The 12,522-nt window shown below is 42.3% G+C and overlaps 1 protein-coding gene across 1 annotated transcript; it reads right to left on the bottom strand.

Moving 5' to 3' along the window:
• Nucleotides 1–6,053: 6,053 nt before the first annotated feature.
• LOC103052259 (uncharacterized) lies at nt 6,054–12,522 on the bottom strand. Its single transcript, XM_088129412.1, is given in 6 exon segments — nt 6,054–6,903; nt 6,906–9,227; nt 9,985–10,114; nt 11,457–11,524; nt 11,650–11,764; nt 12,073–12,522. Coding segments are annotated over 6 exon segments (3,150 nt in total). The 5' UTR covers nt 12,490–12,522; the 3' UTR covers nt 6,054–6,805.

The raw sequence follows: 12,522 nt of genomic DNA on the forward strand, positions 1-12,522 counted from the left end.
ACTATTATGAGTTTTGAAATTGACTTAACATCTTCCTCCATCCTAAGAGGCAGAGGAGAATGCTTTCTCATACTATGACTCTGTCTGATACTGTTGTACAGCCCTATGGTTATATCTCATTTGTAATGTAAGCTTAAGGTTTTGAATTCAGTTAAGCAAAGGATCTATGTGAAGAACAATTTGCCCCAGAAAATGCAATGATTTACAAATGTTTTCAGTGTTGGAGGAGAATGTGTGTGAACTTATGACCCTGAGAAAAAACAAGGTCAAACCCCAGTCTCCTGCATGAGAGGGCGGCACTCTAACCACTACGCTATCCAGCCGCTCTGATTATATATAGAATGATTATGTGGCATCAAGCTGTTGTTGACTCTTAGCAACCACACAGATAGATTTTCTCCATTATAGATATAGATATAGATATAGATATAGATATAGATATAGATATAGATATAGATATAGATATAGATATATAGGTACAGTATAAATAATAGTAATAATAATAATTCTTTCAGTTACTTTCCTAAACTAGTTCCTTTAACTGTCCTAAATCTTCCACCCAATTCTCTCAGAGATATCAAGAAATAAAAGGTGGAAAAAGAAGAATTTCTCTCTCAGAAAAGGGTTCAGTGGGGCCAGCAAGAGCTAGGATCCGTTGCAGATCTTCCAGTGTCTAAGAAATTTTGCTTAATTTTAAAGCACCAAAAGGTAATCCAGAAAGGAGCCTGAAGGGACCCTGTGAATAGTCAGGGAGAAGGATCTCTAAGTGGAGAAGCAGAATAAAATAAGTGTTTGTTAAACTTTGTACATCTTTGGTCCCAGGCCTGGGGTTCATGTTTATCATTTACTTAATGGCCCCTGTTTTGTTTTGTTGATTTTGTTGTCTATTGGATTATTTTAGTCTGGGCTGTCTGTTTGATTTAATATTTATAGCTGTTTTTATGTTTTCTCTAGTTTTGTATGCTGCCTGGAGTCCACTGGAGTTGGGTAGCCAATAAGTATAAATAAATAAATAATAATAATACATTGCCCCAAGTCCCTGTTGTGAGATGGGCGGCCGTATAAATTGTATGAATCAATCAAAGAATTTGTGAGGTAAAAGTTGTCAGCAGGGGCCTAACTGGAGGAAATCTGAAAGCTAGAGCAGAGGCTCTTGAGGGAAAAATGCCAAATCTTGATCAAGGGACTAGGTGGCTTTAATTAAGCATGTGGGGAGAGACATTTCCCTCCTCAAGGCCTGGAGGGGAGAAAAGATGAGGCTTCTCCTGCATAGAAAACACCCCATTTTGCAAAGTGAGATAGAGAAAGAGGCAGGAGAACAAATACAAGCCAATGAAGAGAAATCAAAAGAAGCTACTGAGGGAAGAGGAGGAGGAGGTGGAAGAGGAGGAAAAATGGAGGGATCAAGAAGGCAAAGGAGGCCCCTGAGGGAAAAGGACATCCGCCTCTTCAGGTTTCTTTGCATCTGTGAGCCCTTCACAGGCTGTCCTGAAGTATTTTTTATTTATTTATTTTAATACAATACAAAATACAAATACAAAAATACTTTAATGACCAAGTATAAAATATACTATTATGAGTTTGGAAATTTATTTAGAATCTTCCTCCATCCTGAGAGGCAGAGGAGAGGTACTATGCCTTCAAGTTGTACAGCCCTATGGTAATATCTCATTTGTAATGTAAGTTAAGCAAAGGATCTATGTGAAGAACAATTTGCCCCAGAAAATGCAATGAGGGTCTGGACAGTAAACATTCAGATTGAGATTGCAGGGAACGGGTGAGCCTCGCCTCGCCTCAGGGGGGAGAATGTTCCACAAGGGGGGAGCCATGGCAGAGAAGGCCCACCTCCTGGGACCCAGCAAATGCAAGTCCTTGGCTGATGGAACGCGTAGCATACCTTCCCTGCCGGATCTAATGGGATGGACTGATGTGTTTGGGGACAGGCGGTGCCTCAGATAACCTGGCCCCATGCCATGAAGGGCTTTAAAGGTCGCAACCAGCACCTTGAATTGGACCTGGAAGCAAACTGGCATCCGATGCAGCTCGCAAAGCAGAGGTGTGATATGTGCACTTCTAGGAGCACACATCACTGCCTGCGCTGCCGCATTCTGCACCAGTTGAAGCTTCCAGATACTCTTGAAGGACAGTCCCATGTACACCGCATTACAGTAGTCCAATCTGGAGGTGACTAGGGCATGAGTGATTGTGAGCAGAGCCTCCCGATCTAGGAAGGGGCACAATTGGTACACAACATAAAGCTGTGCAAAGGCCCTCCTAGCCACAACTGCCACTTGCTCTTTGAGCAAGAGTCATGAGTCTAGGAGAACCTCTAGACAGCAGGACAAAAAACCATTTGGAAGGTGTTTAAACTTGGTTGGAACTGGAGTAAGCTTCTCAACATCAGTGCAACCTTCAAGCTATTACTTTTATTTGGTTATTGTTTAATTAAATTATAGCTCTTCCAGTGACCATCCTGGAATCTCCTTGATTCTCTCCATCCACTTTCTCTCCTGCCTTCCTCTTCATCTCCTCCTTCATCCATACTAGGGACAATTCTTTTTTTCTAGTTGACCTTTACTCCCCTCACTTTCCACAGGCTGACCATTGCTTCAGAACTGGAGACCTTTCTTGGGCTTTCGAGGTTTAAGTCAACTTAGGATCTTTGTTCCCAGCGGGCACAGCCACCACGGAAGAATGCATTTATAACCACAGAATGCATTTCGGCAGCGATTGCATAGGTTGATGGAGTCCAAGTTCCAAGGCAATGGCCCCTTTAGTGCACGTCTCAGTTCCAGCGTAAGCTACCTTTGTTTTCTGCTCTGGCTCCTTCTGGGCCCTTAGGGTTGTTAATAATCATCATCAGCTGATTATTAATAAGCAGCCTCTGCATCCTTTACTAAGACCACTGAGTCGGTGTGTTCACCCATGGATTTTCTGAAACAAACAGCGAGGATCTGTGTCCTGTGGCAGCTACTACAGAGGCATCTTGTTGCCCTCCTGTTTTAGGGAGGCTGTTTGCTGTCTGCTGCTCACTTTTCATTGTTTGAAGTGTGTGTGCGTGTTGTTTTCATGCCATATCGAACAACTTCTCCTCTCTGCCACCCTAAGAAAGCTGCGTGAGGATAAGTGAGAAGCTCTCACCTCTGCTGGCCAGGGTTGTTTGTCTGATTTCCCAGCTGCAGGAGAGGAATTAAGACTGTCCATGCCTCAGCGGGCTGTGCTTGTTGGGACTTGGGTGAAAGAGTGTGTCTTCTCCTTAACCTGGGATTCTATCTTCTCCTTCTCCTTCTCCTCCCCTTTGTTATTGAATACATGAGGAAAACAACAGATAAACCATGTTGCTGTTGAACTGAAAGAAACTAATGAATGTCGTGGAAAATGTTCATGTGGTGCTTAGGAAAAGTTGTTCAGGAAAATGTGTGAATGCATTGGTTGCAATTTTGAAAAAAGTGGGAAGTCCTGTACTCCGTTAAGATGTGTGGCTTGTGAGTAAGTGGCTAAGTGTGTGCTGTCTCTCCTAAACAGCTTCAGCACTCAAAAGGAGAAGAGATTTGTTGGTGGCACCTGACTTTGTTCTCCATGTTTTCCTGCCTTAACTCCAAGCCAAGACGCTTTGCTCCATCCGACGTCCCCACTTCAGCCTTTCCTGTTGTGTCTCCTGTTTGCCTCAGCTTCTGCAGGACGTGCTCTCATCTTGCCTGCTAGTTACATGGCTGGAGGTCAGGACCAATGGGCGGAAGATGAATGACGAAGGGAGAATGCATGGCCTTCGTATACAACCAATGTGAGCTGACCTCCCGTCCCCCCTTCAGGGCGTTTGCCCTATGTTTACAAACGGTGCTTTATAGCTTCCTGAGATATGCTCCTTGCTTTCCAGGCCTCCTAATCATCACAATCCAACCTTTGAGTTTGCCCCAAGCATTCACTGAGTGTCTGTACCTGTGCAGAGTGCAAACCTTGTGAGGTTGAGATTGACTTGATAGCAGAGCTGCTGCTGCTTCCCTGGCTGTGCACCCAGAGGAAACTGACTGGGAATGACAAGGATTAAAAAGATAATTGGGCGAGGGGGGAAGGATTGGATGTTGAGGAAACCGATACGTTGACAAGAACGACTGAAGCATGCCTTCCCTTTACCTCACAACTTTGAAAAAGGAGAGGCACCATTGCATGCAAATAAGGAAAATATTCCAACAGGGGTAGAAGGAAAGGGCCCCTCTAAAGTACTGGCTGTCTAAGAAAGGGGGGGGGCATCTCCGGAACATCGCAGTTTGTAGATCTTCCTATTATTAATGTCTAGGAACCGTCTGTGATCTTGTGAAGATCGAGACACTCTGTGGAGAATGAAAACTCGCTTTCCTCAACAACAGCCACTCTGAGGGATCGCTAGAGATTTGAGGAGGCCTCGAAAACGAGCAAAGTCCTGTCAGAAATGGCAGGGTGGTACGAAAAGAACAAGGATCGTCTCTTTGAAACACGGCTTGTGCCTTCCGGTTGTTTCCAGGCTCAGGCCTGAAGCATCGGAAGATGGAGGCCAGAAGGGACACAGGGAGGGAAGCGGCAGGTTAGGAAAATCAAGGTTTGTACTGATTTTCATTTAGTATTTATGCAGCATTTATTGCATTGTTATTTATTTATACAGTATTTATACAATTTATACAGCTGCCCTTTTCAAATTCATGACTCTGGGCAGCTAATAAATGTTTGAAACACCAAGTAGCAGCCCATAACAATAATCCTGAAGATCCTGAAGAAAATTAAATTTCAAAAGAAAACAAGTCCAAAACTGAAGGAAAAGCTCAAAACTCATAGACATTCTAGAAATTTTACCTTAAAACAAGGTGCTGAGGTGGAGAAATTAAGAGTTGTCTGATATGTGACTCGCGAAAAGATGGAATTAGAAAATGAAGGCAAATAATGAAAAGTTAATATAATGCTGAAACACCATGAGGAGGAGGAGGAGGAGGAGGAGGAGGAAAAGGAGAATTTGTTTTACTTAGGGGTTGAGTAAGGAATATGCCTCAGGAAATATGAGTAGGAAGCTTAAGACCTTTGGAGAATTTAAGGCAACCAGAATATCTTTACATTATGGATAAACATGAATAAAAAATTGTTTTAAAATTGTTCTAGCCACTCCACTGGTTTGAAGAGGTTCCTCTGCATCTGGAAGTGACAATGCAAGAAAAAAGAGATTTAGGTGGGAGAAACAAAGAATTTAAATTGGGGGGGGGGAGAAGCAGTTAAAAAGCCATTTGAATAGAACGCAGTTAACTGCTCACTCTTGCAGAAACCTTTTCAGCCCATTTCTTTTACCTATCAAGGTTCCTCAGCTTCAAACCAGCATGAGCCTCTGAAACCCTGAAGTATGGCCCTCCCCAAATCCTTGCAATTTTTTAGTCATTTTTATTACAACCAAGGAGAAAGAGAATTTAATGCATGTCTGAAAAATAAGCACACAACTGATGTTTAATTAATTTTATTTAAGTCAGATTTAGACTTTTTCCTAGCCCTTGTCACACCACAAGAACGCAAAAGTGGCCCTAATGCTTAAAAAAAAGTCTTTTCCACATGCATTTGGGGGGCTTCTCATCATTCTGGCTCCTTTTGTGAGAGGAATTCTTCATCTTGAAGCTCTTTCCATACATCCTACATTGATATGTATGTGACAATTCTCTCACATAATGAGAGGCCTTTGATGGAAAAATGTTCCATGCTTCTGCATTTATACTGGTTGACTCAGGTCTCAGTTCTACACCATAGAAATAAGTCTGATTATTCTTTGGTATCTTCACATCACAGAGGTGGTTCCCTTTCTCATTTCTGTCTGTTTGGTCAGGAGGAACTCAAGTCATTTCCTGAAGTAGCTTTTCTTAATTTCATATTATTTTATTTTGGTCCCCCTTGATTTCCAAAGGTCTCCCTTCTGGCTTGATCCTTTGTAATGTCAGTTTGTAATGTTATTTTGATTCTCATTCTCCTGAGTAGCCCTAACTTGGGATGAAAGAAAGAAAGAGGGAGGGAGGGAGGGAGGGAGGGAGGGAGGGAGGGAGGGAGGGAGGGAGCGATTCATGAGAAATGTAAAGCACAAATCCAATTAGTTGTCACTTTTAATTCAATATCACAATTAGTCAATGGGACGATTCAATATCACATTCCATCTTTCTCTGTACAGTCTGATGGAACTTGAGTTCCCTTTGGATTATAATATTGCTTCAGACTGCAGAATCTCTCTGCTGCACCATTTCCAACTTTTTGGGAAGACAGAGAAGTGTAGGGTCCTCTGATAAACTGTGAGTGTAAGGAATGAGAAAGGGAGGGGGAAACAATTGTAAGAAGACCAGGCAAAAGAAGGAAAACTTAAATTATGGGAAGTGATTGTGGATCAGTTGAATTTCTTGCTGCATGTCTGCTATAGTGAAAGAAACACGAATAAAGCTTTGTCCTGAAGAGATGAAACAGGGAGATGCAGCACATTCTACAGCCTGAGGAAGCAGCACCTGTTAAATCTCTGCCTGTTCACATCCCTCCCAGAACCAGGATCAACTGGAAAATGGGATAAACGTAAACTTAATTAAAAAAAATAAAATAAAAGATTTTTTCTTATTGATGTGCAGTAGTGTTGACCACCTAAAATGACAGTACCTTCAAAAATCCACACTTCCTAATTAAAATAGCACATGCCCATTGTTGTTGTTTTCACTGGTAAATTCATTTCTCTTGGGCTGTCAGTTGTGAGGGTCAGACTCAAAGAAATCTTCCTTTCCTAGTTCAGTATATGCAAACAGGATATACATAGTTTTAAACAAATCTAGAATTTACATGGATTCTCACCCAAATGGATCTGTGTATGGGAAATTAGGTCATTGCTCCTCTTGAGGCTCTTTCCATGCTCCACACATTTACAGTATATGGTTTCTCTTCTGTGTGGATCCTTTCATGGCAAGTAAAATCACTGCTAGTAGTAAAGCCCTTGCTGCCTTCCATGCATTTATATGTCTCCTCCCCTTTGTGGATCCTTTTATGGGAATTCAGATGACCCTTCTGAGTAAAGCTCTTTCCACACTCCGTGCACTTATATGGCTTCTCCCCTGTGTGGATCCTTTTATGGGAAGTCAGATAACCCTTCTGAATGAAGCTCTTTCCACACTCTCTGCATTTATATGGCTTCTCCCCTGTGTGGATCTTTTTATGTTTCATAAGGGATCCATTTTCACAGAAGTCCTTTCCACATTCCATGCACTTATATGGCTTCTCCCCTGTGTGGATCCTTTTATGTCTCATAAGGGATCCATTTTCACAGAAGTCCTTTCCACACTCCATGCACTTATACGGTTTCTCTCCTGTGTGGATTCTTTTATGGGAAGTAAGATTACTGTTGTGAGTAAAAGTCTTTCCACACACTGTGCATTTATATGGCTCTTCCCCTGTGTGGATCCTTTTATGGCAATTCAGGTGACCCTTCTGAATAAAGCTCTTTCCACAATCTGTGCATTTATATGGCTTCTCCCCTGTGTGGATCCTTTGATGGGAAGTCAGATAACTCTTCTGAATAAAGCTCTTTCCACACTCTCTGCATTTATATGGCTTCTCCCCTGTGTGGATCCTTTTATGTCTCATAAGGGATCCATTTTCACAGAAGTCCTTTCCACACTCCATGCACTTATATGGTTTCTCTCCTGTGTGGATCCATTTATGGGAAATCAGTTGACTGCTCTGAATAAAGCTCTTTCCACACTCTCTGCATTTATATGGCTTCTCCCCTGTGTGGATCCTTTTATGTTTCACAAGGGAATCATTTCCACAGAAGTCCTTTCCACACTCCATGCACTTATATGGTTTCTCTCTTGTGTGGATTCTTTGGTGGGAATTCAGATTACTCTTCTGAATAAAGCTCTTTCCACACTCTGTGCACTTATATGGCTCCTCCCCTGCGTGGATCCTTTTATGGGAAGTAAGACTACTGCGTTGGCTGAAGCTCTTTCCACACTCCATGCACTTATAGGGCTTCTCCCCTGTGTGAATCCTTTTATGGGCAATAAGTTGACTGCTATTAGCAAAGGCCTTTCCACACTCCATGCATTTATGTGGTTTCTCCCCTGCGTGGATCCTTTTGTGGGAATTCAGATTTTCCTTCTGAGTAAAGCTCTTCCCACACTCCAGGCACTTATATGGCTTCTCCCCTGTGTGGATCCTTTTATGGGAAGTAAGATTACTGTGTTGCCTGAAGCTCTTTCCACACTCAGTGCATTTATATGGCTTCTCCCCTGTGTGGATCCTTTTATGGGCAATTAGTGGACTGCTATGAGCAAAGGTCTTTCCACACTCTATGCATTCATGTGGTTTCTCCCCTGTGTGGATCCTTTTATGTTTCGTAAGGGATGCATTTTCATAGAAGCTCTTTCCACACTCCATGCACTTATATGGCTTATCCCCTGTGTGTATCCTTTTATGTGCAATAAGCTGACTGCTGTTAGTAAAGGCCTTTCCACACTCCATGCATTTATATGGTTTTTCCCCTGTGTGGATCCTTTTATGGGAATTCAGATGATCCTTCTGAGTAAAACTCTTTCCACACTCAGTGCACTTATATGGCTTCTCCCCTGTGTGGATCCTGTTATGGCAAGTAAGATTACTGAGTTGGCTGAAGCTCTTTCCACACTCCATGCATTTATATGGTTTCTCTCCTATGTGAATCCTTTTATGGGCAATAAGTTGACTGGTATGAGCAAAGGTCTTTCCACAGTCCATGCATTCATGTGGTTTCTCCCCTGTGTGGATCCTTTTATGTGTAGTAAGTTGACTGCTTGTTCTGAAGCTCTTTCCACATTCCAAACATTTATATGGCTTCTCTCCTATGTAGATCCTTTTATGAGATGTAAGGAACCTATTTTCATGAGAAACAGTGAAAGTCCAATTGCAATTTTTTCCATTATCTCTGCATATATTATCTTTTCCTTTGGATTGTGTTGGACAGTGTTCAGTTACATCTAATCTGTCTTTTAATAATTTTACACTTTTGCTAACATACTTTTTCTTTATTTTTCCTTGTTCGAAAATAAAGTCTTGAATCTGAGCATCAATGGAAGATGAGCTGTCCTGATTCCAATTATTTAACTGGATTCCCTCATGCCTTTCTGGTTCCATTTGACTTGCAGGCTTCTCTGTTGCGCCTCCATGCCTGACCATTTGGAATTTTTCACTGGAATCTTTATTCTCCTGCCTATGATTACCTTCAAAGGATAAGAGAAATGAAAATGACAGTAAGGTTAGGGAAAAAGATCAAACAGTAGGAAGTCATATGAACTTCTTTTTGAAATTTTGCCAAATTCCAATATATTGCACATTTGTATGCTTACAATCACATGGTATAGAAATGATAATTTCTATATTCATGAACCATAAAAGCTTTGAAAACATCTGAAGCATCCGTTTTGTTTAGAATTATACTTATATAACCAAATTTTACCCAGAGTCAGCATTCAGTTAAGGAAGAATCAAGGGAAATATCCAAGGAGCTATTAGGAGAAAACCTAACATTTATTGGAGGGGGATCAATAACAGCAAAAACCAGTGAGAACTAAATCAATTTTGAAATTCGTCCTTTTCTTTCTATCCAAACTACCTTCCATTCGCTATTCATTTTTCTCTTGCCAAAATCACATGGTTGCAGAGAAAAAAATTCTAGAGGTCTTCTATTAACCGTAAACAGCAGGTTTGCAACAGAAAAACAGCACCATTTTGCCCTTAACCCCAAGGCTCAGGATAGAAATGAAAAGGAAGACAAGTCATTAACTCAACAGCCTGAATAAATGACAATCCTTTGTAGGACAGATAGGGAAGCATATGGGCCCAAAAAGCTGAGATCAGGGTAATGGAGTTGAGCAGAGATGACATCTGGCTGGAGATTTTTTAAATAAGTAATAGGTGATGGCATCTAACTACAAATATCTTCCCAAACTCTCTGATGGGAGAGAAGCAAACCCTTACCCAGAGAGACCACATTCCTATAATTTTCCAGCATGACTTCCCAATGAAGTGCTTTTTGGTGAGGATCCAGCTGAGACCACTCCTTCTCAGAGAAATACACAGCCACCTCCTCGAAGGACACAAGACCCCCCTGAACAAGGAAAAAAAGAACAGAAGAGGCCAGGAGCATTTGCAAGATTTGTCCTATTCTTCACAAATTCCCAAAGCAAAGATATACATTAAGTTAAATGGCAATGCTTGGTAGGATTCCAAGGTTTAGGTGAGAAAATAGAAAGAGCCAAAAGCTTTTGGCTGAAGAAATATTTCAGGCAGGTTTGATCAACTTGGTTGGTTCTGCAGGACTTTCAGTGCCATTCAGTGAAAACAACCCCAATTTCCTTCTCGATCGATCTATCAATCAATCCATGCACCCAACCTCAAAAGACTCTTAGTGTCTTGAGAGAACTAACTAGCAGATGGCCTTCAGAAACCCCACCTATCAGTGTCTCCAATCCTTCCTGTGTTTGCAGAGTGAAATTGGGGTGGGGGGGTCTTTCTAGCATTTCAGCAAAGGGCTTATGGTGTCCCCAGAAGGACCAATCGTGCCCATGCTCAACAACTTCATGAAAGTCCTGGGAGAACCCAGCCAGGGATTTGGGTGGGGGGCCATCAATATCCAGAGGCACACAAGCCGGTTTCTTCTCCTCCTCGGATTGCAAGGAGGCTGCTAGTAGTCTGAGCCATTGGCTGAATGGGAGGCAAGACAGCGGAGGCAATTTTCTGGGAAGGACATTTCTCAGCCTTTGCAAAGCTGGATTCCTTGGCCTCCAAATCCAGGCAGAAAACAGAGGATTAGAAATTACTTTGCAAGGCAAAAGTTCCTTGATTATATGCTCTTTCAGAACAATTTCTACTTACAGACTTTTCTATCTGGCCACTTTCATTGGATTTTAATGGCCTGACTTACGTCTTAATCTGATGTGCTTATATTTCTTATCACTGGTTGGAAACAAGGCTTTTTAAAAATGGCAATGTGCCAATCTGAGTATTTAGTTATTTTTGAGCAGCCTTGCACAATTCCAAGTCAAAGAATTAAAAAAAGAATGGGTCTCTGTTTAGCAGTTGCTACAGCTGTAATAATATTATCCCTATCCCTTGTGGAACTTTTTTAAAAAATAGTTATTGTAAACTAATAGTAGAAAAAGTAAATAGCCGAAGGAGAGTTAAGTACTGGTCTTAAAAAAAAGATATCCTAATACGAATCTCAGGAAGAAATTACAAACCATTGTATCCGAACCACAGTCTTCACAGGAGGCTAAGCTGACTGAGAGCAACTTGAATCTGGTATTCCTCATTCCATGTTGCTCAAGGAGAAGAAAACACCCAAGCCCAAAAAAGGGGGGAAAATGGAAGGAGAGACTGCTGTGTAAACCAGCTTGACTTCCTGAAGCAATGGGAGAATACAGTCTAATAGATAAATTTCCTTCTCTTACTTGAGCTGGAGGTTCAGCCACTGTTTCAGCTCCACCAGAAAGAGCAGACAACTTTGTTTGAGTCTTCCCTGTGAGGGAGAGAAAATTTTAAAGTGCAGAATTAATAAAATAGGAGGAGGCATTCTAGAGAAGAGGACATAGAGAAGATGAGACAGCTGGGATCTCTCTGGGGAATGGGAGGGCCTTCGATTACCTCCTGAAGTGATCTGACTTGGATCTTCCTGAGGGATCTTCCTGAAAAACAGCTCCTGAGGGGGACTGGATGGATTCCTCCTTCCCTCAGGATCTCTGATGCCCACAGCGAAGGACTTGAAATAATAGGCAGGAGATAAGAAGAAGAATTAACTGACATCACACAACGTGAAGTGGATTCTTATTCTCTGAACACATATTCAAAGCCCCCAGTGTCCATCAGTGAGGCTGAAAAGTAAGAAAGGAACGGCTGTCCCAAATCTTTCTTCTAGAATGGATAATGGAACAATGTCCTACAAGAATTAATGAAACATCTCCACATATTAGGAATGCCAGAGAACTCTGGTCGGGAGGGGTTAAGAATTTAAATACATTGTTTATTCATTCAAACCCCTTCTGAGCTCCCAAAATGAAGGTCTCCCACCTGCAACTCGACCGGCTCCTTCTGCTCCTCCGCCTGACTCAGGAGGAAGCCTTCCACCAGGGCTACCGCCTGGGAGCTGGTCTCTGCTCCACACTCCCGCACCCAGCTCGCCATCTGCAAGGGCAGAAGGGCCAGGAACTGCTCCAGAACAACCAGGTCCAGCATCTGCGCTTTTGTGTGCTTTTCTGGTCTCAACCATCGACGACAAAAGTAGTGGAGATGGCTGCAAAGTCCTCGGGGACCCTCATACTCCTGGTATTGGATGCTCCTGAAGTTCTGGGGCTGAACTTCTGAACGGATGGTTTCCTCTTCCAGGATCCTCTGCCCAGTTCTTGCCCAGATCTCCCCACAGCTCCCAGGCTGAATAGCAGAAGGGCCTTCTCCAGTTCCCTCACTTGCTAAGGGTTGTGTCTCCATTCTTTCTCTGTCCAGTAACGCAACTCCAAAGGG

The sequence above is a fragment of the Python bivittatus genome, unplaced genomic scaffold (assembly GCF_059951505.1).
Source record: "Python bivittatus isolate LINGU-HERP-01145 unplaced genomic scaffold, Pbiv_v1 ctg000810_np1212, whole genome shotgun sequence".
Lineage (NCBI taxonomy): Eukaryota > Metazoa > Chordata > Lepidosauria > Squamata > Pythonidae > Python > Python bivittatus.